The sequence below is a fragment of the Salvelinus sp. IW2-2015 genome, linkage group LG23, assembly GCF_002910315.2.
Source record: "Salvelinus sp. IW2-2015 linkage group LG23, ASM291031v2, whole genome shotgun sequence".
Taxonomy (NCBI): Eukaryota; Metazoa; Chordata; class Actinopteri; order Salmoniformes; family Salmonidae; genus Salvelinus; species Salvelinus sp. IW2-2015.
The window spans coordinates 45,978,714-46,005,117 of NC_036863.1; the positions used below are offsets into that span (position 1 = coordinate 45,978,714).

Sequence of the window (26,404 nt, forward strand, 5' to 3'; positions counted from 1 at the left end):
TTCTCATGTCACCATCAACTATGGATCTATCCTGGTCCAAACACACCAACACAGTTGGTAAAGAGGGCACGACAACGCCTCTTCCCACTCAGGAGGCTGAAAAGATTTGGAATGGGCCCTCAGATCCTCAAATAGCTCTACAGCTGCACCTTTTTAGCATCTTGACTGGCTGCATCACCGCTTGGTTGGCAACTGCTTGGCATCCGACCACAAATCGCTACAGAGGGTAGTGCGTACGGCCCAGTACATCACTGGGGCCAAGCTCTCTGCCATCCAGGACCTCTATACCAGGCAGAGTCAGAGGACCTCAACCCAATTGAGATGGTTTGGGATGAGTGGACCGTAGAGTGAAGGAAAATCAGCCAAAAAGTGCTCAGCATATGTGGGAACTCTTTCAAGACTGTTGGAAAAGCATTCCTCATGAAGCTGGTTGAGAGAATGCCAAGAGTGTGCAAAGCTGTCATCAAGACAAAGAGTGGCTACTTTGAAGAATCTAAAATATATTTAGATTTGTTCAACACCTTTTTGGTTACTACAGATTCCATATGGGCTATTTTCATAGTTTTGATGTCTTCACTATTATTCTAAAATGTAGAAAATAGTAAAAATAAATAAAAAACCTTGAATGAGTAGGTTTGTCCAAACTTTAACTGGTACGTATATAAATCTTAACAGGATTATCTATTTGATTGCAATTTTAAATGGAATTGATGGAGTGAAGACTGCGGAGAAAGAGCTTGATTAAAAAAAGAACAACGATTCAAGCTGTTTTAAAGCTGTTTTTATCTTTACTATAAAATAAATAAGGTGACAGATGGAGATGGTGTAAATTTGACACATTCAGTATTTATATTACTGTAGAATAAGCTATGCTGCAGCAAATGTAGGCCTACCTGTCACAATATTTTTTTTTTTTTACCATGATGAGATTATAGGTCTATATGCAATGGAAACTGCACTCCATACTGAGATGAGCTGTTTGTCCCCACACTGAGCGTTGATGACTTGATCATGCAGATAGGCCGTAGAAAAGCCAGTTTAAGACATTGCATAAATTTAACAGTTTCCATTACATCATGTTGTTCATATAAATAATGTATTACAATTTACTGGTTTCTTGCAGTTATTTATTCCTGGAAAAGGGAGTGGGTGTGGGTGGTCAATCTTGGTCAATCTCAGTAACCTGGTTCCCGCTATTCAACCTTTGTCTCCATGCACTCCTTAAATACAGTTGAAGTCTGAAGTTTACATACACTTAGGTTGGAGTCATTAAAGCTCGTTTTTCAACCACTCCACAAATTTCTTGTTAACAAACTATAGTTTTGGCAAGTCGGTTAGGACATCTACTTGTTGGAAAAATTACTTGTGTCATGCACCAATTGTTTACAGACAGATTATTTTCACTGTATCACAATTCCAGTGGTCAGAAGTTTACATACACTAAGTTGACTATAGCTTGGAAAATTCCAGAAAATGATGTCATGGCTTTAGAAGCTTCTGTAGGCTAATTGACACCATTTGAGTCAATTGGAGGTGGACCTGTGAATGTATTTCAAGGCTACTTCCAAACACAGTGCCTCTTTGCTTGAACATCATTGGAAAATCAAAAGAAATCGCCAAGACCTCCAAAAATGTTTTTGTAGACCTCCATAAGTCTGGTTCATCCTTGGGAGCAATTTCCAAATGCCTGAAGGTACCACGTTCATCTGTACAAAAATAGTACACAAGTATAAAACACCATGGGACCACGCAGCCGTCATGCCGCTCAGGAAGGAGACGCGTTCTGTCTCCTAGAGATGAACGTACTTTGGTGCAAAAAGTGCAAATCAAACCAGAACAACAAAGCAAAGCACCTTGTGAAGATGGAGGAAACAGGTACAAAAGTATCTATATCCACGAGTCCTATATCAACATAACCTGAAAGGCCGCTCAGCAAGTTAGAAGCCACTGCTCCAAAACCGCCATAAAAAAAGCAAGACCACTGTTTGGCCATAATGACCATCCATTATGTTTGGAGGAAAAGGGGGATGCTTGCAAGCCAAAGAACACCATCCCAACCGTGAAGCACGGGGGTGGCAGCATCATGTTGTGGGGGTGCTTTTCTCCAGGAAGGACTGGTGCACTCACAAAAATAGATGCCATCATGAGGCAGGAAATTATGTGGATATATTGAAGCAACATCTCAAGACATCAGTCAGGAAGTTAAAAGCTTGGTCGCAAATGGGTCTTCCAAAGGACAATGACCCCAAGCATACTTCCAAAGTTGTTCCAAAATGGCTTTAGGTCAACAAAGTCAAGGTATTGGAGTGGCCATCACAAAGCCTTGACCTCGTTCCTATAGAAAATTTGTGGACAGAACTGAAAAAGCTGTACGAGCAAGGAGGCCTACAAACCTGACTCAGTTACACCAGCTCTGTCAGAGGAATGGGCCAAAATTCACCCAACTTATTGTGGGAAGCTTGAGGAAGGCTACCCGAAACGTTTGACCCAAGTTAAACAATTTTAAGGCACTGCTAACCAAATACTAATGGAGTGTATGTAAACTTCTGACCCCACTGGAATGTATGAAAAAAATAAAAGCTGAAATAAAATAATTCTCTATTATTATTCTGACATTCACATTCTTTAAAATAAAGTGGTCATCCTAACTGACCTAAGACAGGGAATCTTACTATGATTAAATGTCAGGAATTTGAAAAAAACAGTTTAAATGTATTTGGGTAAGGTGTATGTAACTTCTGACTTACAATGTATATCATTTCAGTGAAGAGTTTGGTTTGTTAATTAAAACCAGGGGTCGAATGAGGGGGTATGTGAGGGTATTTGTGGCTTTTGTTAAATAAAATGGATAAACAAATAGGCCTACCCCTTGTTAGCTTAAGATTAAAAAATTTAATAAAATTGACCTAATTATATTTAGCAATCTAATCAATATTATATTCCATAATGCTTTATTTAGAAACAAATCAAAATTTTATGGTCACATACACATGGTTAGCAGGTGTTAATGTGAGTGTAGCAAATGCTTCTAGTTCCGACAGTGCAGGAATATCTAACAAGTAATCTAACAATTCCCCAACAACACCTAAAAACACACAATCTAAAGGGTGTGAATGAGAATATGTACATAAGTATATGGATGAGTGATGGTCGTGGACAAGGCAAGGTGCAATAGATGGTATAAAATACAGTATATACATGTGATATGAGTAATGTACAATATGTAAAAAAATTTAGTGCCATTATTTGAAGTGCCATTGTTTAAAGTGACTAGTGATCCATTATTAAAGTGGCCAGTGAACATCAACAAATGTAGCAGCCAGACTCACTGAGTTAGTGATTGCTGTTTAGCACCAGTTCTCCTTGAATAGAGTTTTAGTCCCCGGTCCAGCTTTAATGCCCCTCGACCTCGCCTTCTGGTGAGCGATGTGAACAGGCAGTGGCTCGGGTGGTTGTTGTCTCTGATTATCTTTTGGCCTTCCTGTGAATCGGGTGCTGTAGGTGTCATGGAGGGCAGGTAGTTTTGCCCCAGGTGATGCGTTTGTGCAGACCGCACTACCCTCTGGAGAGCCTGTGGTTGAGGGCGGTGCAGTTGCTGTACCAGGCTGTGATACAGCCCGACAGACTGGGCTCCGATTGTGCATCTGTAAAGTTTGTCCTCGGTTTTGGTGACAAGCCAAATTTCTTCAGCTCTGAGGTTGAAGAGGCGCTGTTGTGCCTTCTTCACCACACTGTCTGTTGTGAACACCTTCTTCAGTTTGTCTGTGATGTATACGCTGAGGAACTTAAAACTTTCCACCTTCTCTCCACTGCTGTGCCCTTTAATGTTGATAGGGGGGCTCCCTCTGCTTTTCTGAAGTCCACGATCACCTCCTTTGTTTGTTGACGTTGAGTGAGAGGTTGTTTTCCTGAAACACACTCCAAGTGCCCTCACCTCCTCCCTGTAGGCGTCTTGTTTGTTGGTAATCAAGCCCACTACTGTTGTGTTGTCTGTAAACTTGATGATTGAGTCGGAGGCGTGCATGACAGATGGAGTAGGGCAGTGTGCAGGTGATGGCGATTCGTCGTCTGTGGACCTGCTGGGGCGTATGCAAACTGAAGTGGATCGAGAGGGTGGCGGTAAGGTAAGGTGGGAGTGAATGATCCCCATACTGCGGAGCTAGCGCTCCCACAAACGCAAACCATATCATGATGAAAACAATCTAGTCGGTGCTTACGGTCCCGCCGACCTATGGCAAGAAACCCCAATCAGTCCATCAGTGATTTAGTACAGTGTCACAGTCGTTGCGCTTCTTGAGGCACGAGGAACCAATGGTTGAGCACATCTTGAAGTCCACCAACCCCTAGGGGACCAACAGTACTGGGTATGTAGAAGCGAAGACCAGCCTGCATCGAACTATGCTTTGTAAAACACCGCCCACTGTCTGCGCCGGCAGATCGCTCCTGGACCGGATGTGGTTCAGAACCGTTGGAGCCTAGGCAGCCTTGCGAGGAGAACCCCTTAAAACGCGCTTCTAGAATGTCTTTACTCCCGTTGGCCACGGGGAAAGGAAGGGGAGCAATAACACGTAGCCACCAAAAGAAATCCAAGCACGCGGCGAAGCTCCACACCAAGGCTTGGTTCAAGTACGAGGCCCAGCCGCGCGCTCGAAGTGGCACAACATGGTGATTATCTCAAAGCGGGCAAAGTTTCGTCGAAAGCAAGACGTCAGGTGTCAGTGACGTGAAAACTATGAATATCCTCGCCATCTCTTCTCTGGGGTAATGCTTTATTTTAGAAACAAATCAAATTTTATTGGTCACATACACGTGGTTAGCAGATGTTAATGTGAGTGTAGCGAAATGCTTCTAGATCCGACAGTGCAGTAATATCTAACAAGTAATCTAACAATTCCCCAACAACTACCTAAAAACACACAAATCTAAAGGTGTGAATGAGAATATGTACATATAAGTATATGGATGAGTGATGGTCGTGCGGCAAAGGCAAGGTGCAATAGATGGTATAAAATACAGTATATGTGATATGAGTAATGTACAATATGTACAAAATTATTAAAGTGGCATTATTTAAAGTGCCATTGTTTAAAGTGACTAGTGATCCATTTATTAAAGTGGCCAGTGGCCATTCAACAAAATGTAGGCAGCAGACTCACTGAGTTAGTGATTGCTGTTTAGCAGTCTGATGGCCTTGAGATAGAAGCTGTTTTTCAGTCTCTCGGTCCCAGCTTTAATGCACCTGTACTGACCTCGCCTTCTGGATGGTAGCGATGTGAACAGGCAGTGGCTCGGGTGGTTGTTGTCCTTGATTATCTTTTTGGCRTTCCTGTGACATCGGGTGCTGTAGGTGTCATGGAGGGCAGGTAGTTTMCCCCAGGTGATGCGTTGTGCAGACCGCACTACCCTCTGGAGAGCCTRGTGGTTGAGGGCGGTGCAGTTGCTGTACCAGGCTGTGATACAGCCCGACAGGATGCTCTCGATTGTGCATCTGTAAAAGTTTGTCAGGGTTTTGGGTGACAAGCCAAATTTCTTCAGCCTCCTGAGGTTGAAGAGGCGCTGTTGTGCCTTCTTCACCACACTGTCTGTGTGGGTGAACCATTTCAGTTTGTCTGTGATGTATACYCTGAGGAACTTAAAACTTTCCACCTTCTCCACTGCTGTGCCTTTAATGTTGATAGGGGGGGCTCCCTCTGCTGTTTCCTGAAGTCCACGATCACCTCCTTTGTTTTGTTGACGTTGAGTGAGAGGTTGTTTTCCTGACACCACACTCCAAGTGCCCTCACCTCCTCCCTGTAGGCTGTCTTGTCGTTGTTGGTAATCAAGCCCACTACRGTTGTGTTGTCTGRAAACTTGATGATTGAGTCGGAGGCGTGCATGYCCAGATGGGATAGGGCAGTGTGCAGTGTGATGGCGATTGRGTCGTCTGTGGACCTGCTGGGGRGGTATGCAAACTGAAGTGGATCMAGGMTGGCCGGTAAGGTGGAGGTGATATGATCCTTGACTAGTCTCTCAAAGCACTTCATGATGACAGAAMTGAGTGCTACGGGGCGGTAGTKATTTAGTTCAGTTATCMTTGCCTTCTTGGGTACAGGAACAATGGTAGCCATCTTGAATCCACGTGGGGACAACAGACTGGGATAGGAAGCGATTGAATATGTTTGTAAACACACCAGCCAGCTGGTCTGCGCATGCTCTGAGGATGTGGTTAGGGATACCGTCTGGGCCAGCAGCCTTGCGAGGGTTAACACGTTTAAATGTTTTACTCCCGTTGGCCACGGAGAAGGAGGGGGCGTGCGCAGTCCTTGTTAGCGGGCCGCGACGGTGGCACTGTATTATCCTCAAAGCGGGCAAAGTTTGTCTGGAAGCAAGACGTCGGTGTCCGTGACGTGGCTGATCTTTTTGTAGTCCGTGACTTCCTGTAGACCCTGCCACAAAAGTATTGTGTCTGAGCCGTTGAATTGTGACTCCACCTTGTCCCTGTACCGGCATTTTGCTTGTTTGACTGCCATGCGGAGGGAGTAACTACACTCTTTATATTCAGCCATATTCCCGGACCTCTTTCCATGGTTAAATGCGATGGTTCGCGCTTTCAGTTTTGCTACCTCAAGCTGTAAAATGCCGGGGAAAGACGTGACTGATTTCATATGGGATATCTTGGGTTTGTTTCCATGATATTCCGAGGCTGCGCTACAACCTTCTATAGGAGACAAAGAAATGACTTTGCTTGGGAAGTAGCCTAATGTGTGATTCTGTCACTACCATTTGACGTTAGACATTTCAACAGCATTCTAGTGCTAAATCAGTCAGGAGCAAGCCAGGTAGACAAGAAGGAATGAAAATGTATTATTTAGGCTATATTATTATTATTTCAAGGCTAGCCTGCCATTTAAGAAATCAATTGTGAAGCTTTTATTACATGCTTCAGGCTGGCAGGAGCGCTSAGCATTTCATCAGCGCTCAGCACATCAACAACAGCATTTCAACAACATGCCTATACATTTAGCTGTATAAAYTTAAGTTTAAAAAAATAATTACTTAGAATTAAATAATAATGAAATGTAAAATGCCTTTAGGCTATACAGTCAATCTACAGTGCCTTTTTGAATTTACTTTTAGAAACAGGAGTTTGGCCAGTCTTTGGTTTGAGGATCATGTGGTGAGCTATGCATGCCTAGTTTGTTCATCTAGCCTAGCAGCTGCTCTTATATTACCATGCCCTAATCACAGTCGACACAAATCATTTTTCACAAGTGCATATAGGCCTACCTGATGATATGCGGCTGATGTGTTAAACAATTAATGCCTTTTTCTTGAATTCATTGATGGTCAGATACTTCAGTTTTAACTGGTTCTGTTGCGCTCAATTTTAACAGTTGATAGACAACTTCAGCACTGTTCCAAACTTCCAAAAAATGACATTTTCTAACAATACCCTGTATACAGTGCCTTGCAAAAGTATTCATCCCCCCCTGGAATTTTTTTCTATTTTGTTGCATTACAACCTGTAATATAATTTAAATTGATTTTTATTTGGATTTCATGTAATGGACATACACAAAATAGTCCAAATTGGTGAAGTGAAATGAAAAAAATAACTTGTTTCACAAATTCTAAACAATTACAAACGGAAAAGTGGTGCGTGCATATGTATTCACCCCCTTTGCTATAAAGCCCCTAAATAAGATCTGGTGCAAACAATTACCTTCAGAATTCACATAATTAGTTAAATAAAGTCGACCTGTGTGCAATCTAAGTGTCACATGATCTCAGTATATATATATATATATATATCAGTATATATATAATGGATATCATGTCACCCCTACCCTTGTCCACAGTGGTCTGTGAATCAACAACCTTCTGGCTAGTTTGCTATGTAATGCTTACAAAATGAAGAACAGTTTCTAAAACTGCATATCTAAGGCTCTAGTCTATCAACGTGCTATCCAATTTATGTTTGAATTATTACACTGACTGTAGGTCTATAACCTCTCACATAGTCTTAACATTAACTCCTGCAGAATTAAGCACTTCATGCAGTAAAACAATACACAAATTGTACATTTTCACTCGGGAACAAGAGTGGAGAAATAGGATTTCTTTCTTTAAGCATTTAAGCTTGAGAGAAAATGGGAATGCGCAGTTGGGGACCGTCAGTGCTGTCTTTATCAGCATCATAAAAGCTGATAGTATTTCAACCACATAATATATGCAAACTGAAATCTCATCAGAAACATGTTGGATCGTTTTCACAGCTTTCTATTTCCTTACCACCGGTCCAAAAAATCTTTCACATTTTTTGGGGGCTGAGTTATTGCTAAACATCTTTGCACCACGAAAGAAACCGAGATGACAGAGAAGACTTTACCGATGTCAACTAGATTGAAGCATTCATTTGATCACTTATGAAATMATTCTGGTGAGCAAGSGTTMKTMWAGTCTTCTAGGGCAACATATAATGACAGAAGAGAAGATGCATGTATCTAATTATAGACACGTTGKCTAACAAATAGCCGACCAAAATGTTGGAAATTATAAGCAGAAACYTATATAAATTAYGCAACAACAAAAAATACTGCACCCCTTGTCAAGAAATCTTTCTGTTGTCTCTAACTGTAGCCTACAGCACATTTTCTATATTTGAGGGTGAGGGTCGTGTGCGGGCCTCAGATTTTCACATTATCACATATAGTCGGGTGTTGCAGATGGGTTATTAACAATTGCGGGGTGCGGGTGAACAAACAGCTGACCCACGCACCACTAGTGCTCACCTCAGTATTTATTTAACTCAGGTGGGCGTAGATGTGCTCAAAGATGCCCTCTGGTGCCTTGAATGAGCATTAACGGCAAGCGCTGTAATGCACCATAACGTGACACAACCACTAAATGAGGACCCACTGGATGTATCATGTTGAAAAATACTAGAATAAATATCTGTGGAAGTAAGTGTTGAGGAGTGTGGAGCCATTAGCCTGGCCCCAGATCTGTTTGTGATAATAATGACGATGGCTGTAACAATGACCATAGGAGTTGGCAAGACAGCACAAACAGATCTGAGACCAGGCTATGAAAAGATGGAGGAACATAACTCACTGCTTAGAGTAGGGCTGGAGCTGGTCCTGCTATGGCAGCCATCGGTGASGAACATGGTCCCTTTCTCTGTCACCTCCACTTTGGACGGGGACCGCGAGGGAGAGTCACCTGAGTAAACGCAGAGACAGAGGATCAATAGAAGCAACAGAGCAGTGGTCACCAACTCGTCGATCTCCAACCCATTTCTAGTCGATCACCAAACATTTTGATAAAAACCCCAATGATAAAGCCTTGCGTTCCTATTTTWTWTTTWTWTTTTTTTCATGCTGTTTGCCGTAGGTGCACTTGATTGAGAAGCCCTAGCACCGGGAAGGCAAAGTGTTCCCATTTTGAACCATTTCATGTGTCTGAAGGTAGAACTCCACCTACCCGGCAGGCCCAGAGAGCAAATCAATTCCACCTACAGGCCTACCGCTGGCCAATCAGATTTCCTCAAGCCATAGACTGTAAAAAGAAGCCTCAAATGCATAGCAAAGTTGATACTGTGAGATTTAAAAACCATGACTAGAGAGTGACTCAACGAATACAGCAAAGAGCTGATGTTTTTATGAGTAGATTTATGATTTAGTTTATTCAGCACTGTCAACACTTTGTCCAACACTTTTATAAACCATAAAATACACATTCTCCCTATTCCATATGTTTAGAGGTTAATGTTGCATAGGTGTCGATCTTTCTGAGCGGTCGATCTCGGCTTCCATTTTGACTCAGAAAGTGATCTTAACTCAGAAAAGGTTGGTGACCACTGTAAAGTACTTAAGTAAAAATACTTTAAAGTACTTCTTAAGTCGTTTTTTGGGGTATCTGTACTTTACTATTTATATTTTTGTTAACTTTTACTTCACTACATTCCTAAAGAAAATAATGTACTTTTTACTCCTAACATTTTCCCTGACACCCAAAAAGTGCTCATAAAATTTMGACAGGAAAATGGTCAAATTCACACACTTATCAAGGGAACATCCCTACTGTCTTTGATCTGGTGGACTCACTAAATCATGTCTGAGTGTTGGAGTGTGTCCCTGGCTATTCGTCAATAAAAATAAAAATATACATTTGTGCCATCTGGTTTGCTTCATATWTGGAATTTGAAATGGTTTATACTTTTACTTTTGATACTTAAGTACATTTTAGAAATTGCATTTAATTTTGATAGTTAAGTATATTTAAAACCAAATACTTTTTGACTTTTACTCAAGTAGTATTTTACTGGGTGACTTTCACTTTTACTTGAGTCATTTTCTATTGAGGCATCTTTACTTTTACTCAAGTATGACAATTGAGTACTTTTTKCACCACTGCAATAGAGTATAGTAAAATGAAGGATTGGCATGCAGGYTGCAGGGTTGCAATCCTCTTTTTTTCATAGAATCAGTACTATCAAGAAATCAATATCATATTTGTCATTATCATTAGCTARAGTCCACTCTCCGGCGCCTCCATATGCTAACTCACCCAGACCTACTGTACCTAGTTTTCCCAGTCTGGGTCGTGACTGTATGGTGGTGACGGTGGTGACGATTGTGCCGTCTGGCATGATGGTTCGGTCCACATCCACCTTCTTGGTCGGGGTGATGGAGGTGCGGAGGGGCGTGGTGCAGTGAGCTCCAACGGGGTCCACTACCTCCAGGTACACCAGCTACAGGTGGAGAGGGACCCAGATTACCATAAATGTTATGGACTGTGTTGGAAGTATTGTTATGTATTATGTTTTACCCTCTAGGATTATCATGTGGAGTGCTCCACAATACATTCATATGATAAGAGAGAACACTCTCCACTCAAGTCAATGTTCTGTAATTGTATTTCTATGTCACCTATGTTGTAGCACACCAACTAATTATCTACACACTTTGGAACAGCATTCCACCTGTCACATGCCATTCACCTCAAAGGTGACCGTAGCATTGGGTGCCAGGCCGTGCCCTGGGCTGACTGACAGCACATGCTGACCAGTAGGAGCTCTGCGGGTGAGGTCCAAGGGTAGCGAGGCAAAGCCAGACAAGAATTCTGCCAAAAGAGAAAGACTAAGCATAGAAATACAGAGAAGAAGACCACATCACAGTGTTTTGCTTACTTAGAGTATAACATGACATTTAAAAAATGGTTTGAATATATTCTTTATAGTATCGGAAATCCCAAACTAGGGCAACAGCCCTACTTCTGGGAATCACAAAGGATTCTCTTGGACAAATCAAAAGTTCGGGCACAAGTTTTGGCTTATAATGCGGGCAGGAATTGTGCTCATGAAAAAGTCTTACCATAACCTGTAGGCAGACATACCAGAATGGGGTACGCGCAATGCCGTTGGGTGTACGCCAAATAAAAATGTGATTCACATAACAAAAAATAAATTAAAAACAGGGCTATACATTTGGGTGAGGTTCTTTTCTCGCCTGAATAGCCTCGTTTCACTGCCCAAAATGAAATTAAACCATCCAGTGCTCAGCGAAATAACAACACAATGTCAAATACAGGTAGCCTAGTCAAATAATTAACATCCAATCACATTAACTGTTACTCTCTCGCGGGAAACCTTTACTCTTTCACAGACATTTAGAAACAAAACATGCCAATTTGAAGAAGAAAAAAAGCCACAGGAGTTTTTTGAGCGAGAATTAAGATTGTCACACCCTGATCTGTTTCACCTGTCCTTGTGATTGTCTCCACCCCCTCCAGGTGTCACTAATTATCCCCGGTGTATATATCCCTGTGTTTCCTGTTTGCTAAGTCAACCAGCGGTTTTCCTTGCTCTTATTTTTTCCCCCAGTCTCTTTTGGTTCTAGTCTTCCTGGTTTCGACCCTTGCCTGTCCTGACTCTGAACCCGCCTGCCTGACCACTCTGCCTGTTCTGTCTTCCATCCTGCCTATCCCCTTGTACTGTTTGGACTCGGATCTGGTTATTGAACTCGTCTGTCCCCGACCTACCTTTTACCTACCCCTTGGATTAATAAATATCGGAGCTCAACCATCTGCTTCCTGTGTCTGCATTTGGGTCTCGCCTTGTGTCCTTATAAAGACGCAACAGATACCATTAATAAGAAGGGGCTAGAAGCGTCATATATGGTGAGCTACAGAGTGGCTAGGACAGGTGTAACGGATGTGAAATGGCTAGCTAGTTAGAGGTAGTGCTCGCTAATAGCGTTTCAATCGGTTACGTCACTCGCTTTGAGACCTTGAGTTGAAGTAGTGGTTCCCCTTGCTCTGCAAGGGCCGCGGCTTTTGTGGAGCGATGGGTAACGACGCTTCGTGGGTGACTGTTGTTGATGTGTGCAGAGGGTCCCTGGTTCGCGCCCGAGGTCGGGGCGAGGGGACGTACTAAAGTTATACTGTTACACAGGCAAGCCCCATACTATTGTGGAGGACTTAATTCTCCCTGCTGCCTCGGATATGGTTGGGACAGTCCTGGGGGAAAAGGCCAAAAAAAACAATACAGACAATGCTATCATCATACCACACCGTTTCACGATGCATCAATGACATGGCAGGAGATGTTTTGAAACAATTACTGCTTCACATACAACCCAGTGAATTCTATGCGTTACAGCTGGATGAGTCAACAGACGGGGCWGGACTGGCACAGCTCCTGGTATATGTCCGTTTCCAGTGGTTTGACATCCTCTTCTGCAAACCACTGGAAACCAGGCCAACWGGAGAGGGTATTTTTTAAATACTGGACAGCTTTGTGACATCAAATGGACTTTGGTGGTCAAGATGTGTTGGTATCTGTACTGATGGTGCAAAAGCCATGACAGGGAGACATAGTGGAGTGGTAACGCGCGTGCAAGCAGTTGCTCCCGACGCAACTTGGCTACACTGCAGCATCCATCATTCCCTTGGCAGCTCTTGCTGCCAAGGGAATGCCTGACAGCTTGAAAAACATTTTGGACACTACAGTGAAAATGGTTWACTTTGTTAAAGCAAGGCCCCTGTTTTCTTCACTGACCATCTTTTTCACTTGTCTGACCACTTGCATGATGAGTTTCTCACACGACTGGCCTATCTGGGTGATGTTTTTTCCCGCCTGAATGATCTGAATCTAGGATTACAGGGACTCTCCGCAACTATATTCAATGTGTGGGACAAAATTGAGGCTATGATGAAGAAGTTGGAGCTCTTCTCTGTCTGCATTAACAAGGACAACACACAGGTCTTTCCATCATTGTATATTTTRTTGTGTGRAAATGAACTCAAGCTTACGGACAATGTCAAATGTGCACCTGAGCGAGTTGGGTGCGCAATTACGCAGGTACTTTCCCGAAACAGATGACAAACAACTGGATTCGTTATCCCTTTCCTGCCCTGCCATTTTTGATGGACAAGTAAGGTTATATATGTAAGATGGCTTATTAAAGAGCTAAATTATTGATTATTATTATATTATTATTTGTGCCCTGGTCCTATAAGAGTTCTTTGTCACTTCCCACGAGGCGGGTTGTGACACACTCATTCTTATTTTTAATAAATGTATCGTATAGTGTGTGTGGCAGGCTTACAACGATGGCAACAACAAAAAACAACATTTGAGAGTGAGCTGACCCTGGCGCTAGAGGGGGTACGCAGCTGGAGGTTGAATGTTTGAAGGGGTACGGGARTATAAAAAGTTTGGGAACCACTGGTCTAGAGGGTGTATAGTCTTTATGAAAGTAGATAGACTGATATGCAATTTCTCATTAATCTATGACCTTTAATAATAATTATCTAATTGAGAAGGAGCCTTACGTTCCCCCTTGGTGGTCTTCTCCAGCATTCTCACTCTCAGCTCTTTGGTTTCTGGAGCCAGATCCCTGCAGAACACAATCACAGATAATCAAAGATTGTATGTTAGACTCACAGTAGGCGTAACAGTGTCAAACAATATGAYTGCATGCTATTTAGAGTTTTCACTTGATGGTAAAATCATTGTTGAACTATTATTGTAGTTTTTTTTTTATTGTTGTTGTATAATATCAATAATTCAAATCTATAAATCGGGTCGTATGTGTGTGACTGCCAGCGGCTGGCTGGGCTATAGCTAGCTGTCTTACAGTGAGATGTCCTCACTCCAGTCCAGTGAGGTGTCAGGGCTGGGGGTTGCAGGCAGGAAGCAGGTCCTCCTTTCTGTTGATGGCTGGTCCAGGCTCACAGAACAGCACAGCTCCCCTGAACTGCATGACTTGGCTACACACACACACACACACACACACACACACACACACACACACAGTAATTGACTCTGGTTTTTGGGAGAAGATGGTGGGTCGTGGCTGATGTGATATAGCTGACCTGCTCTGAGGCAGGTTCCCCTGAGCTGGCGAAGCAGGAGTCTTCGTATGGGGGGTAAACTCTGGGACGGGGGGGTCAGACCTGTCGGGGTTAGGCCTGTTCCCCTGGGGAACTGGAAGTAATAAAGAGAGAAATGCAATTAAAGACCAGAGAGTCAAACCACTAAAACATTTAGTGATACCCCCTTGGTTCATCCTATCAGGAAGGTTTTGCCAATGGTAATGGTAATTATACTGCAAGTTTCACATGTTGGTTTTTCCCATGCCTATTAGCCGCAGTTGATTACAGTGGGTGCGTTTCAATGAAACACGCCGTTCCGTATGCAGAAGCATCAAGTCAGTGATGCGAGCTCTCGCTGCTTTCGATTTCTGCCTCAGTTTTGATGCTTCTAGTCTGATGTAGCAGGCTAAAAACAACACTAATGGAAGGAAAACACTTGCAGCGTAGTTGTAGTGCAATGGTCTTACCGTAGTGCTGGACACACAGGCCCTGAGGTTGAGGATCATGGCTGGCTGTGCGCTGAACAGAGTATCCTTCACCAGCTCCCGAATCATGTCCGGATCTATCTCTGCATCACTCTCCTGAGCACAAAACACCACTAAAGTAAGCTACCTGCCACCAAGAAGTACATCAAACAGACTAAAATATATTAGATAGTAAACAGGTGTATGGTCACCTGGACTGAAAAAAATTCTGGGCCCCACACTGAAAAAAAGTGCTATCTAGAACGTTAAAGGGTTCTTCGGCTGTCCCCATAGGAGAACCCTTTGAATAACCCTTTTTGGTTCCAGGTAGAACCCTTTTGCTTTTGGGTTCCATGTAGAACCTTTTCCATAGAGGGTTCCAATCAAATCAAAGTTTATTGGTCATGTATACCGATTTGCAGATGTTATCGCAGGTGCAGCGAAAGGCTAGTGTTTCTAGCTCCAACAGTTCAGTAGTAATACCTTGCAATACAAAACAATACGCACAAGATAAACTTTATTTTTATTTTTTTAAATGTACCTTTCTAATCGTATAGTATCGACAGATTGTGAACTAAAGATGAAAACCTTTCCTACGAYTATTATTATATTATTTATTGGGTGGCAGGTTAGAGCGTTGGACTAGTAACCGAAAGGTTGCAAGATCGAATCCCCGAGCTGACAAGGTAAAAATCTGTCGTTCTGCCCCTGAACAAGGCAGTTAACCCACTGTTCCTAGGCTGTAATTGAAAATAAGAATTTGTTCTTAACTGACTTTCCTAGTTAAATAAAGATAAAATAAACAAAATAAATATTATTTATTGACTGACTATGGCTTTCCAAATCACCCAACACTGCCATCTATAAGGTTAATTTTAAGTGCATGTTGTGAATTTTTAACCATTCCTGAACCTGTGACCAGAGACAAGCTACTTAGGGGCAATACCAGAATTAATTATCTATTGATTCTGTTTCTTCACAGCAAAGTCTACAGAGCTGAGATTGTTGTATGCCCCATATATARAGCATTCTGTTGTTGGCAGAATTGTATATCACTATTAAAAGTGTTGATTCAAGTGTTTTTTGTACCAGTTCATGTGTCATGGAATCGGTACATTGAAAATCTCTTACCATTTATTTTGCAACCTGTATGGTGCAATTTCTTTTTWWAAATTCCATAAAGAATGTTTTTTTATTAATCAGTATATTTGACTTTAACCTTAACATTTGTTGTAATATTTGTTCSATCTTTTCTGGAGGATAAAACTGAAATTGTAACCAGCTTTGTATGGCTTGTTTAAGAAAGGACGATACTTTAAACAAAATTTAATTTTCAATTAGTCAGAAATGAGAAGTTGTAATCTGTATAAAGGCAATTTTTGAACAAAGGATGAGCCTTTCTTAATAATCTACTGGAGAAACATTTTGGGTTTAAGTATAACTTATGTATGAGTGAAGCGTTTAGTGAGAGGTTTAAATCTTTAATATTTAATCATTTTAGTCCCTCAAACTCATATTCATTATATAAATAGGCACGTTTAATTGTCTGCCTTAGCATTCCAGATAAAATGCATATGATTAAAAAAATTAGTCATCTGGAGTAGGCAGTGCCATTAGTAAGTAAGTAAACTGTGATAGGACCAAAGAGTTAATCAATGTCATTTTTACATAAATAGACAAGTATTTACCTCTCCGTGGTTGCAGAATCTTATCTATTTTTGCAAAATTTCAATTGAAGTTGATTGTGGTAAGTTCATTTATATTTTTTCACCATCCGCCCATTTTATTGGTAAACTACAAAGTAGTGTAAACACTGTTTTTAATGATCCAATACGTAATATGGTACACTTGTCATAGTTAGGTTTTAGTCCAGAAAAGTGATAAAGTGATCAAGATATTCAATGAGACTGTGCAGGGATCCAGATTGCAGACTTAAGAAAAAACATGAGTCATCTGCATACATCGACACTTGTTTTTATCCCCTGGATTTTTAACACCTTGATGTTCTTGTTGGAACTAATTTTAATAGCTAGCATTTCAATGGTCTTAATAAATAGATATGGAGACAACGGACAGCCTTGTTTTACTCCAATAAAAAGTTCAATACTTTCTGAGAAGGAACCATTATTTACTATTTTACCTCTGGGGTTGCTGTACATAACTTTAACCCATTGTATAAGAGATTCACCGAAATTAAAGTAATCCAGGCATTTATATATAAATTCTAGTCATACTTTATCAAACACCTTTTCAAAATCTGCTATGAAGACCATGCTTGGTATCTTTCATGTTTCATCATTTTCAATTGTTTCAAGTAATTGTCGTATATTACCTCCAATATATCATCCATGTAAAAAACCTGTCTGATCAGGATAAACAATATTTGGTAAAACCTTTTTTATTCTATGTACTATGCATTTTGCCAGGATTTTCACATCGCAACATTGAAATGTTAAAGGCCTCCAGTGTTTTAAATGGACTGGATCTTTATACTTCCCACCTGGGTCCTGTTTTAGTAGTAATGAAATCAGACCTTGTTGAGTACATGAAAGTCTATCATTTTTATTGGAGTAATTAAAACATGCTAATAATGGATCTTTGAGTACATCAGAAAAGGTCTGGTATACCATCAAGCCCTGGTATTTTTCTCATTTTATTGCCTCAAAGTTCCTCTTCTGTAAATTGGTCTTCACACAGGTCTTCTGTAAAATTTGCTTATTTTACATTATTATTATTATTAATTATTATTATTATTATTAGGAAAGAAATCCTTACAGTTAACATCATTCGGTGGAAATGGAGGAGACTGAAAAGAAAACATATGCTCAAAATATTTTGCTTCCTCTTTCAAAATATAATTTGGTGAATCATGGATGACTCCATTATTTGTAACGAGTTTCTGTAAATTCATTTTGGTAGCATTTCTATGTTGAAGATTCAAGAAACATGTGAATTTTTGACAATTTTCCATCCAATTTGCTTTATTTTTGTAATACATTACACTTGATCATTCTTGAATAAGTACCTCCATTTCTTTTTGTTTTCCTCTAACCTATTTTGTGCCTCTACAGTACAGTTTCCATTACCATCTACCTGCGCTGTTACTTCCTCTATTTCCTTTATTCGTCTAATCTCTTTTGACCTAAACTGCTTTAGTTTTAATGATGAGTATTGTATTGAATGGCCTCTAAAAGTACATTTGAAAGTGTCCCATACAATAAGGGGATCTGCTGTACCTATGTTGTGCAAAAAAAGTCAACCATTAATTATTTTGTCTTAGTTAAGAACAAATTGTCATCCAATAGGCTTTGATTACATTTCCAATATCCCCATCCATCTGGAAATTCTGTAAGAGTTATATGAAGGCCAATTAGATGGTGGTCCAATCACATTCGGTCTCCTATTAATATTTTTTTTTACTTTTGATGCCAGCAAGAATGAGACTAGGAAGTAATCAAGACGTCTAGCTTGATTAAGCCTCCTCCATGTATATCTCACAAGGCAGGGTTTTTCAGCCTCCATATATCCACTAGTTCTAATGTATCCATGATCTCCTTAAGTGCTTGAGGGTGACAGTTTGTAGTGTGATTTCCTTTACGATCCATTGAGGTACTTAAAACCGCATTATAATCTCCCACCATATTATTAGATTCATTCGTTGCTTGTGAGCTCAATAGATTATTATATATATTTTCAAAGAAGTGTGGATCATCATTATTTGGCCCATATAGATTAACTAGCCAGATCTGTTTTAAAAGATTTAAAATAATCCATCTTCCTTGCAAATCTGTTTGCACAATCGGATCAAAATTTGTATTAATTAATTAGTATAATCACCCATTTTGAGTTTCTTTGCCCATGACAAAAATATATTTCTCCCACCCAGTCCTTTTTCCACCCAATGTCATCTATATTTGTAGAATGAGTTTCCTGTAAACAATAGATATTATATTCTTTCTCTTTTAGCCAGGTAAAAATGTATCTTTTTTTATGATCTGCTAAGCTATGGCTATACTTACAGTTGAAGTCAGAAGTTTACATACACTTAGGTTGGAGTCATTAAAACTTGTTTTTCAACCACTCCACAAATTTCTTGTTAACAAACTATAGTTTTGGCAAGTCGGTTAGGATATCTTCTTTGTGCATGAAACAAGTAATTTTTCCAACAATTGTTTACAGACAGATTATTTCACTTATAATTCACTGTATCACAATTCAAGTGGGTCAGAAGTTTACATACACTAAGTTGACTGTGCCTTTAAACAGCTTGGAAAATTCCAAATTATGTCATGGCTTTAGAAGCTTCTCATAGGCTAATTGACATCATTTGAGTCAATTGGAGGTGTACCTGTGGATGTATTTCAWGGCCTACCTTCAAACTCAGTGCCTCTTTGCTTGACATCATGGGAAAATCTAAAGAAATAAGCCAAGTCCTCAGAAAATAAATTGTAGACCTCCACAAGTCTGGTTCATCCTTGGGAGCAATTTCCAAATGCCTGAAGGTACCACGTTCATCTGTACAAACAATAGTACACAAGTATATACACCATGGGACCACGCAGCCGTCATACCGCTCAGGAAGGAGACGCGTTCTGTCTCCTAGAGATGAACGTACTTTGGTGCGAAAAGTGCAAATCAATCCCAGAACAACAGCAAAGGACCTTGTGAAGATAGAGGAAACAGGTACAAAAGTATCTATATCCACGAGTCCTATATCAACATAACCTGAAAGGTTCAGCAAGGAAGAAGCCACTGCACCAAAACCGCCATAAAAAAGCCAGACTACGGTTTGCAACTGCACATGGGGACAAAGATTGTAGAAATGTCCTCTGGTCTGATGAAACAAAAATAGAACTGTTTGGCCATAATGACCATCCATTATGTTTGGAGGAACAAGGGGGAGGCTTGCAAGCTGAAGAATGCCATCCCAACCGTGAAGCATGGGGGTGGCAGCATCATGTTGTGGGGGTGCTTTGCTGCAGGAAGGACTGGTGCACTTCACAAAATAGATGGCATCATGAGACAGGAAAATTATGTGGATATATTGAAGCAACAGCTCAAGACATCAGTCAGGAAGTTAAAGCTTGGTCGCAAATGGGTCTTCCAAATGGACAATGACCCCAAGCATACTTCCAAAGTTGTGGCAAAATGGCTTAAGGACAACTTAGTCAAGCTATTGGAGTCACCATCACAAAGCCCTGACCTCATTCCTATAGAAAATGTGTGGGCAGACCTGACTCAGTTACAACAGCTCTGTCAGTAGGAATGGGCCAAAATTCACCCAACTTATAGTGGGAAGCTTGTGGAAGGCTACCCGACACGTTTGACCCAAGTTAAACAATTTAAAGGCAATGCTACCAAATACTAATTGAGTGTATGTAAACTTCTGACCCACTGGGAATGTGATGAAAGAAATAAAAGCTGAAATAAATAATTCTCTCTACTATTATTCTGACATTGCACATTCTTAAAATAAAAGTGATGATCCTAACTGACCTAAAACAGGGAATTTTTACTGGGATTAAATGTATTTGGCTCAGGTGTATGTAAACTTCCGACTTCAACTGTATTTCCCCACTTACCATAAAGATAAGTTTAAATTATACTTAGCACAACCAATGTTTGTCAACTTACCATTAAAAAGCCCCATGATGATTGAGTGTCCAAATAGCTGTACCATAATATTTGCACTGTTAAGCATACTGTAGCTGCAACTTTGTAAACCTCCAATTGTCCTAATATTTCACCGACTAAAACCTCCCCCATATCTAGGTCTGTTGTCACTAGGACCATCGTAATTTGCTAGTGTCATAGGAGGCCGAACCGATGAGACCATCAGATTCTCCATAAGGGGGAAATTTTCAACCAACGTCCTCCAACACATTCCCGACATGGTCCCAACATGCTCCGAATTTAATTCACATATAAGCGACGGTTCTTGATTCTTCAGACTTGGCAAGATATAAATGGAACTTTAGTGTGACAGTTTCTCACCTCTCTCTGGATCCTGCGTGGGGCCACGGTGAGGGAGATCGGCTGCTGGGAGAAAGTCCAGGACACCAGCAGACCCTCTTCTTCTACTTCCTCCAGACGCACCACCAACTGATAGGGGGGAGACGGGGGACAGGCATGTTACAAGGGGCAGTCGCAAGCTGGTTTAAAGGGATAGTTCACCCAAATTACAAAAAGACAAATTGCTTCCTTTACACTGAAAGCAGTCTGTGGATAAGGTATGACAGCAATCCATGCTTTGGTTTGGTTTACCTGTCCACTGTTTCAAATGCTAACTTTTTAGCATTTGTGGCACAACTCCCAATGCAAGTCAATGATATCTATATTAGCATTTTGTCACTTCATGTCCAAACCATCTTAAAGTAACTTCATTAAGTTACACAATACATCTTTGGATACTTTAGGACGATTTGGACATGAAGCGCAAAAGGTGCAAATTGACCTGTATTGGATTATTGCCACAAATGCTAAAAAGTTAGCATTTTAAACAGTGGCCAGGTAAACAAATCCAAAGCATGGATTGCTGTCATACATTGTCCATAGACTGCTTACAGTGTAAGGAAACCAATGTCATTTTGTAATTTGAGTGAACTATCCCTACTTAGTATAGCTCAACTCAATGGAATACTCATGAAGGGTGGGGGAGTTAATTATTAATGAAAGTGATTTTACATATGCATACATAAGCCTATGAGGTTTCATCCAACGCAGGTACACCATTCCATTTGAGGGCAATTCAATGAAGTGAAAGGTCAACAGGGTAAACTTTTTTTGAGAGGCACACACACATGCAAACTTACAAATGCAAAACCATGGTGATGTGTCATACCTGGGCCAGCATTGGCTTTATGGTGATCTGGTAGGTATCCACGGAAACAGCTGCAGGTGACTGCTGGGTGACAGTCACTGGGAACGTTACAGTGTCAACCGCACACTTACACTGTAAGACCTGGAGCCGGGAGAGGGAAAAGACAACCATTAGAATCTATAGTGTTCTAGAAGAAATGGATCTATGAGAAGTCTTGTCTTGATAAAAAAATAACAAAATCATGGGTTCTATATCATGTTAACCTCTAGAAAAGGCACGCATGTTTAGTTGATACTCACCATAGTGGTAGGTGATTGGTCTGTGCAGGTCACACTATCTACAACAGCAGAGGCAGGGAGCTGGAGACTGCTGTCAAAGGTGATCTGGATGGAGCTCTGAGGAAGAGAGAGCAAAAAGCAAAAACATCAGACATTGTACATCAGTCTAATCTAGAGGGCTTAAACACGCAAGGAGGAAGTATTTAAGCAGATTTTTGTAGCAATGATACAGATTATAATAGAGCTGGCCTTGCCTGCTCAGGCTTAAACTCCCAACAGCTGCTAAGAGACTTCACTATGACTTGACTTCATTGAAATGCAAATACATCAGATTCTGAGCTTTTCCTGCAGTGAAAAGTACCTCTAGTAACACTCCTCATGAAACAAATTGCATATGCTTCCCATCAATTAAACAATTCCCAGCACTTTGTACCACACAATTTCCCCGCACTTTGTACCACCCGATACAGATAGATAAAATGACTATGCAAAGCATGTGGCTGACACAAATCCCTTTGCTTGTATGTGAAAAATGCAAATGCTTCCTTGCAATACCAACAGAATATATTTATTGTCAGGATAGGGACACATTCTCTGTCATAGTACATTAGTTCAAGACCCATGACTTCATGTCCCTATTGAATCCATTCTGTGGCAATAATACCACAGAGGTGTTCCCATACGTCCGTCTGTCCGCTACCACCATCTGTGCCATGTGAGAATGACTGCGCAAAGACTGCAGTCACTTCAACACAAAGGGAAATACGGTTAGATTCTCTGTGCTGCTGGCAAGTGCATAGGAATTGGCAAGGAGATGAAACATACGCTCTGAATGCTCCAGTAGCCCGGCTCGGCTGCCATGGCACGCTCATTGAAAAGGCTTATTTTAATATACTGCCATGATACATTCACATGTTCATTTCCCTGTTGTGTTGTGGGCAGGGCCAGTGCCATCATCACAGACCAGGTGCATGTGGTTGACAGCAGCAATCGCATCCTCGTCTCTGGTCTCCATGATGAAAACCAAATCCCACAGTCGGAGAGTTGTCAGTTCGTGTTGATCAAATTCTGCTAGATATTTTGCCAATTTGTAATACATAACCCAGTCAACTAGATTCAGAGCAGAAGTCTGATATTTATTTATTTTMAATTTTGTATTTATTTAACTAGGCAAGTCAGTTAAGAACAAATTCTTACTTCAAATGATGGCCTACCAGGGAACAATAGGTTAACTGCCTTGTTTAGGGGCAGAATGACAGATTTTTACCTTGTCAGCTCAGGGATTCGATCCAGCAACCTTTCAGTTACTGGCCCACCACTAGGCTACCTGCCGCCCCCCAATATGACTTGAGATTGGAGACCCCTTTGTGAATCTCTGTGTACCTGTGCCAGAGGATTAGAAGTTAAGTTTCAATGGGTAGCTTTAACTGGCTCAGGAGGAGAGGGCTGGGAGGGGGAAACAAATCCCCTATTGTCAGAGCATGTGCTGCTCATCGTCTTACTGAAATCTCCATCAAATGGAACTGCAGGGAAGCAAGAGGTGGCTGGTGTGACGCGGCCAGGTTGTGTGTGTGTGTGTGTGTGTGTGTGTAAGTACACATGTGCTTGTGTGCATGTTTGTGCATGTGTAGTGAGAGAGGTTCGGAAGGAGAAATTGTGCCAACCAAAAGGGCTGGACACAAAAATAGATGCAGCATGAGTGCATGGAAGGGAGAAACAAAGTACTGTCAGCTCAATCATTCTAACCTACTGTGTACCTCAGTTTTTGCCTGGCCACATTGCTCCTGCCAAATGCCCAGCCACTCCCCCCAAATGTTTCTTCTCCGATATGAGTCTGGATGTGACACCCTTCCTGACCCCTTCTAAAATGCGAACACATTCTAGACTGTCTGACTGGTCCCAGAAACCGATGGGTTGGGCCAGAGCAGGCCTACTTGATGACTTTATCAACATGCGTGGAAGTTTGGTGGAAGTTAAGCAAACAACAATGGCGAAGAAAAAATGTGTTGCTATCGAAGCAGTTTTACAAAGACTGGAGGAGATACATGCTCTGAAAGAGGAACAGTTTTCAGTGTTGAAGACCTTCCTTCGAGGAGAAGACGTTTTCGGGATTCTTCCCACAGGGTTTGGGAAGAGTTTAATTTTCCAGCAGCCCCCGCTGGTACTCAAAGAAATGGGTGGTCAAAGGCCCATAATCATTGTCATATTCCCATTGATCGCACTGATGGAGGACCAGGTAAACAAGGCTGGAAAAAATAAAATAAAAATCGGGGTCAAGTCGATGACACTGACTAGGGCTGGGAATGGCCAGGGACATAGAAAATAAAGGCCATGAGAAACTTTGTCAAAAAGAATGTCACTGATTGGCCTATAGGTGGCGCAGTTACAAGCAGTCTCACTTAAACCCTCATATCCGCCACCTGGTTTGACCTAGAAAATGTGTATGTCGGTGTCTTTCCTCATGCTGAACAAATTTGCATGAGGACCCATAAGGTCCATCAGGATAGATTTTCCTTTTTGGAAAACCTTTGAAAAACGTCCAAAAGTTTGGGGTCACTTAAAAATGTCCTTGTTTTTGGCTAMCTATGCCAATCTCAGAGCACTCTCGTTTGAGTGTGCCAGAGCGCAGAATAACTGACGAATTTACAAATGCTCAACACCCGTTGAATATGGACGTTGTCAGTAAACGTTGTCAAAAAAACGTAAATTGTTGCCAGCAGCACAGTTGCAGTCACCAATGCTCTGGATAACCTAAAAACAGCCTAAACATCTCTGCTAGGGCGAGTAAAATGGTCAGTGAATGGTTCTCTTACGCTAGCCAGTTAGCTTGAGTGCCTGACTGTTGTTGTTAGGACAGAACACTCAATCGAGCCTTAAAGAGATGGGTGGGGCTAAAGATTAAGAGGGTGTGAACGATGCTGAATGGGTGTAGACAAAGAAGAGCTCTCCAGTAGATACCAAAACATTCAAAGGCCATTTTCTCAAAAGTGAAGTTACAAGTTGATCAACTTTCAAAGCAGGATTACTTTCCCGTTGTTCCTCAAATGCAGTTTATGATATACCATTTTGTAGCTCTGTGTCTCTGCTTTTATTCAATGTAAAAAAGGTAGGGGCGTGGATCAGAAAACCAGTCAGCATCTGGTGTGACCACCATTTTCCTCATGCAACGCGACACATCTCCTTCGCATAGAGTTGATCAGGATGATTATTGTGGCCTGTGGTATGCACTGACTGAGCCACCGGATTCATCAATACATACATAGATGATGTGATACCGATGGTGTCTTTCAAAACTTACTGAATTGAAAACCATAGATTGATTGCAGCCTTGTCAGGAAACTGAAGGAGAGAGATTATAAACAGGTCAAGGTGACCAGGGAGAATTGTATGGTTAAACAGTACAAATACGACCTACGCAGGTTGCTCAAGATTGCAAGACACAGGTACAGGGATAAAGTGGAGGAGGAAGCCAGCGGGTAGGACACGAGGTGTATGTGGCAGGGGCTTCTAAAGATCACGGATTACAAAAAATAAGCCAGTCACGTCGCGGACACCAATGCCGTCCTACCGGACGAGCTAATCACCTTTTTTTCCACGCTTCGAGCGTAAAAACTGAGCTGCAGAGGAGAGCCCCATAGGATAACAAGGGCTACGCGCTTATGGTCTCCACAGAGGACATACTGTAAGTCATTCAAGCGTGTTAACCCTCGCAAGCCTGCCGGCCCAGACGGCATCCCTAGCCGCGCCCTCATAGCACGTGCAGACCAGTTGGCTGTTTTGTTTTCGAACATTTTCAATCTCTCTCTAGCTCAGGTCGTTATCCTCACCTACTTCACGATGTCCACTATCATCTCCGTGCCCAAGAAAGGTAAACTTACTGAACTGAATGACTACCGACCTGTAGCACTCCCTTCATCATGAAGTGCTTTGAGAGGTTGGTAAAAGACCACATCACCTCTTCCCTCCCCAACACACTCAACCCTCTCCAATTCGCTTACCACGCCAACAGATCCATGGACGACGCAATTGCCATTGCACTGCCCTCACCCACCTGGACAGAATGAATGCATATGTGAGGACGTTGTTTGATTACAGCTCAGCCTTCAATACCATAGTGCCCTCTAAGCTAACCAACAAAGTTCACGGCCCTGGAACTGAACTCCTCCCTATGCCACTAAGTCCTGGACTTCCTGATGGGCCATCCCCAGGTGGTGAAGGTAGGCAACATTACCTCCTCCACACTGATCCTCAACACGGGGACCCCACAAGGGTGCGTCTTGGTGAAGAAGGCCCAACAGCGACTCCTCAACCTCAGGAAGCTGCAGAAATTTGGCCTGTCACCGAGATCCCTCAGTGTTCTACAYGAGCACCATCATGAGCATACTGTCAGGCTGCATGACAGCCTGGTACGGCAACTCCATCGCTGCTGACCGCAAGGCTCTACAGAGGGTGGTACGCTCAGCCCGAACGCAACATTTGGTGCA

The 26,404-nt window shown here is 41.7% G+C and overlaps 1 protein-coding gene across 2 annotated transcripts in view; it reads right to left on the minus strand.

The window, feature by feature from the left end:
- The window catches only part of c2cd2l (c2cd2 like), a 54,715-nt gene that overhangs the window by 11,721 nt on the left and 16,590 nt on the right, over positions 1–26,404 (minus strand). The window contains exons 3-12 of one of the 2 annotated variants that reach the window (XM_023968734.2): positions 21,942–22,037; positions 21,664–21,783; positions 20,817–20,924; positions 14,826–14,939; positions 14,359–14,470; positions 14,121–14,253; positions 13,816–13,880; positions 10,982–11,103; positions 10,564–10,732; positions 9,094–9,201 (exon numbers count right to left, since the gene is read on the minus strand). In XM_023968734.2, coding sequence (XP_023824502.1) covers positions 9,094–9,201; positions 10,564–10,732; positions 10,982–11,103; positions 13,816–13,880; positions 14,121–14,253; positions 14,359–14,470; positions 14,826–14,939; positions 20,817–20,924; positions 21,664–21,783; positions 21,942–22,037 — 1,147 coding nt within the window. Of the gene's footprint in view, positions 1–9,093; positions 9,202–10,548; positions 10,733–10,981; positions 11,104–13,815; positions 13,881–14,120; positions 14,254–14,358; positions 14,471–14,825; positions 14,940–20,816; positions 20,925–21,663; positions 21,784–21,941; positions 22,038–26,404 lie in introns of both variants that reach the window. The other variant, XM_023968733.2, reaches the window with a different exon arrangement.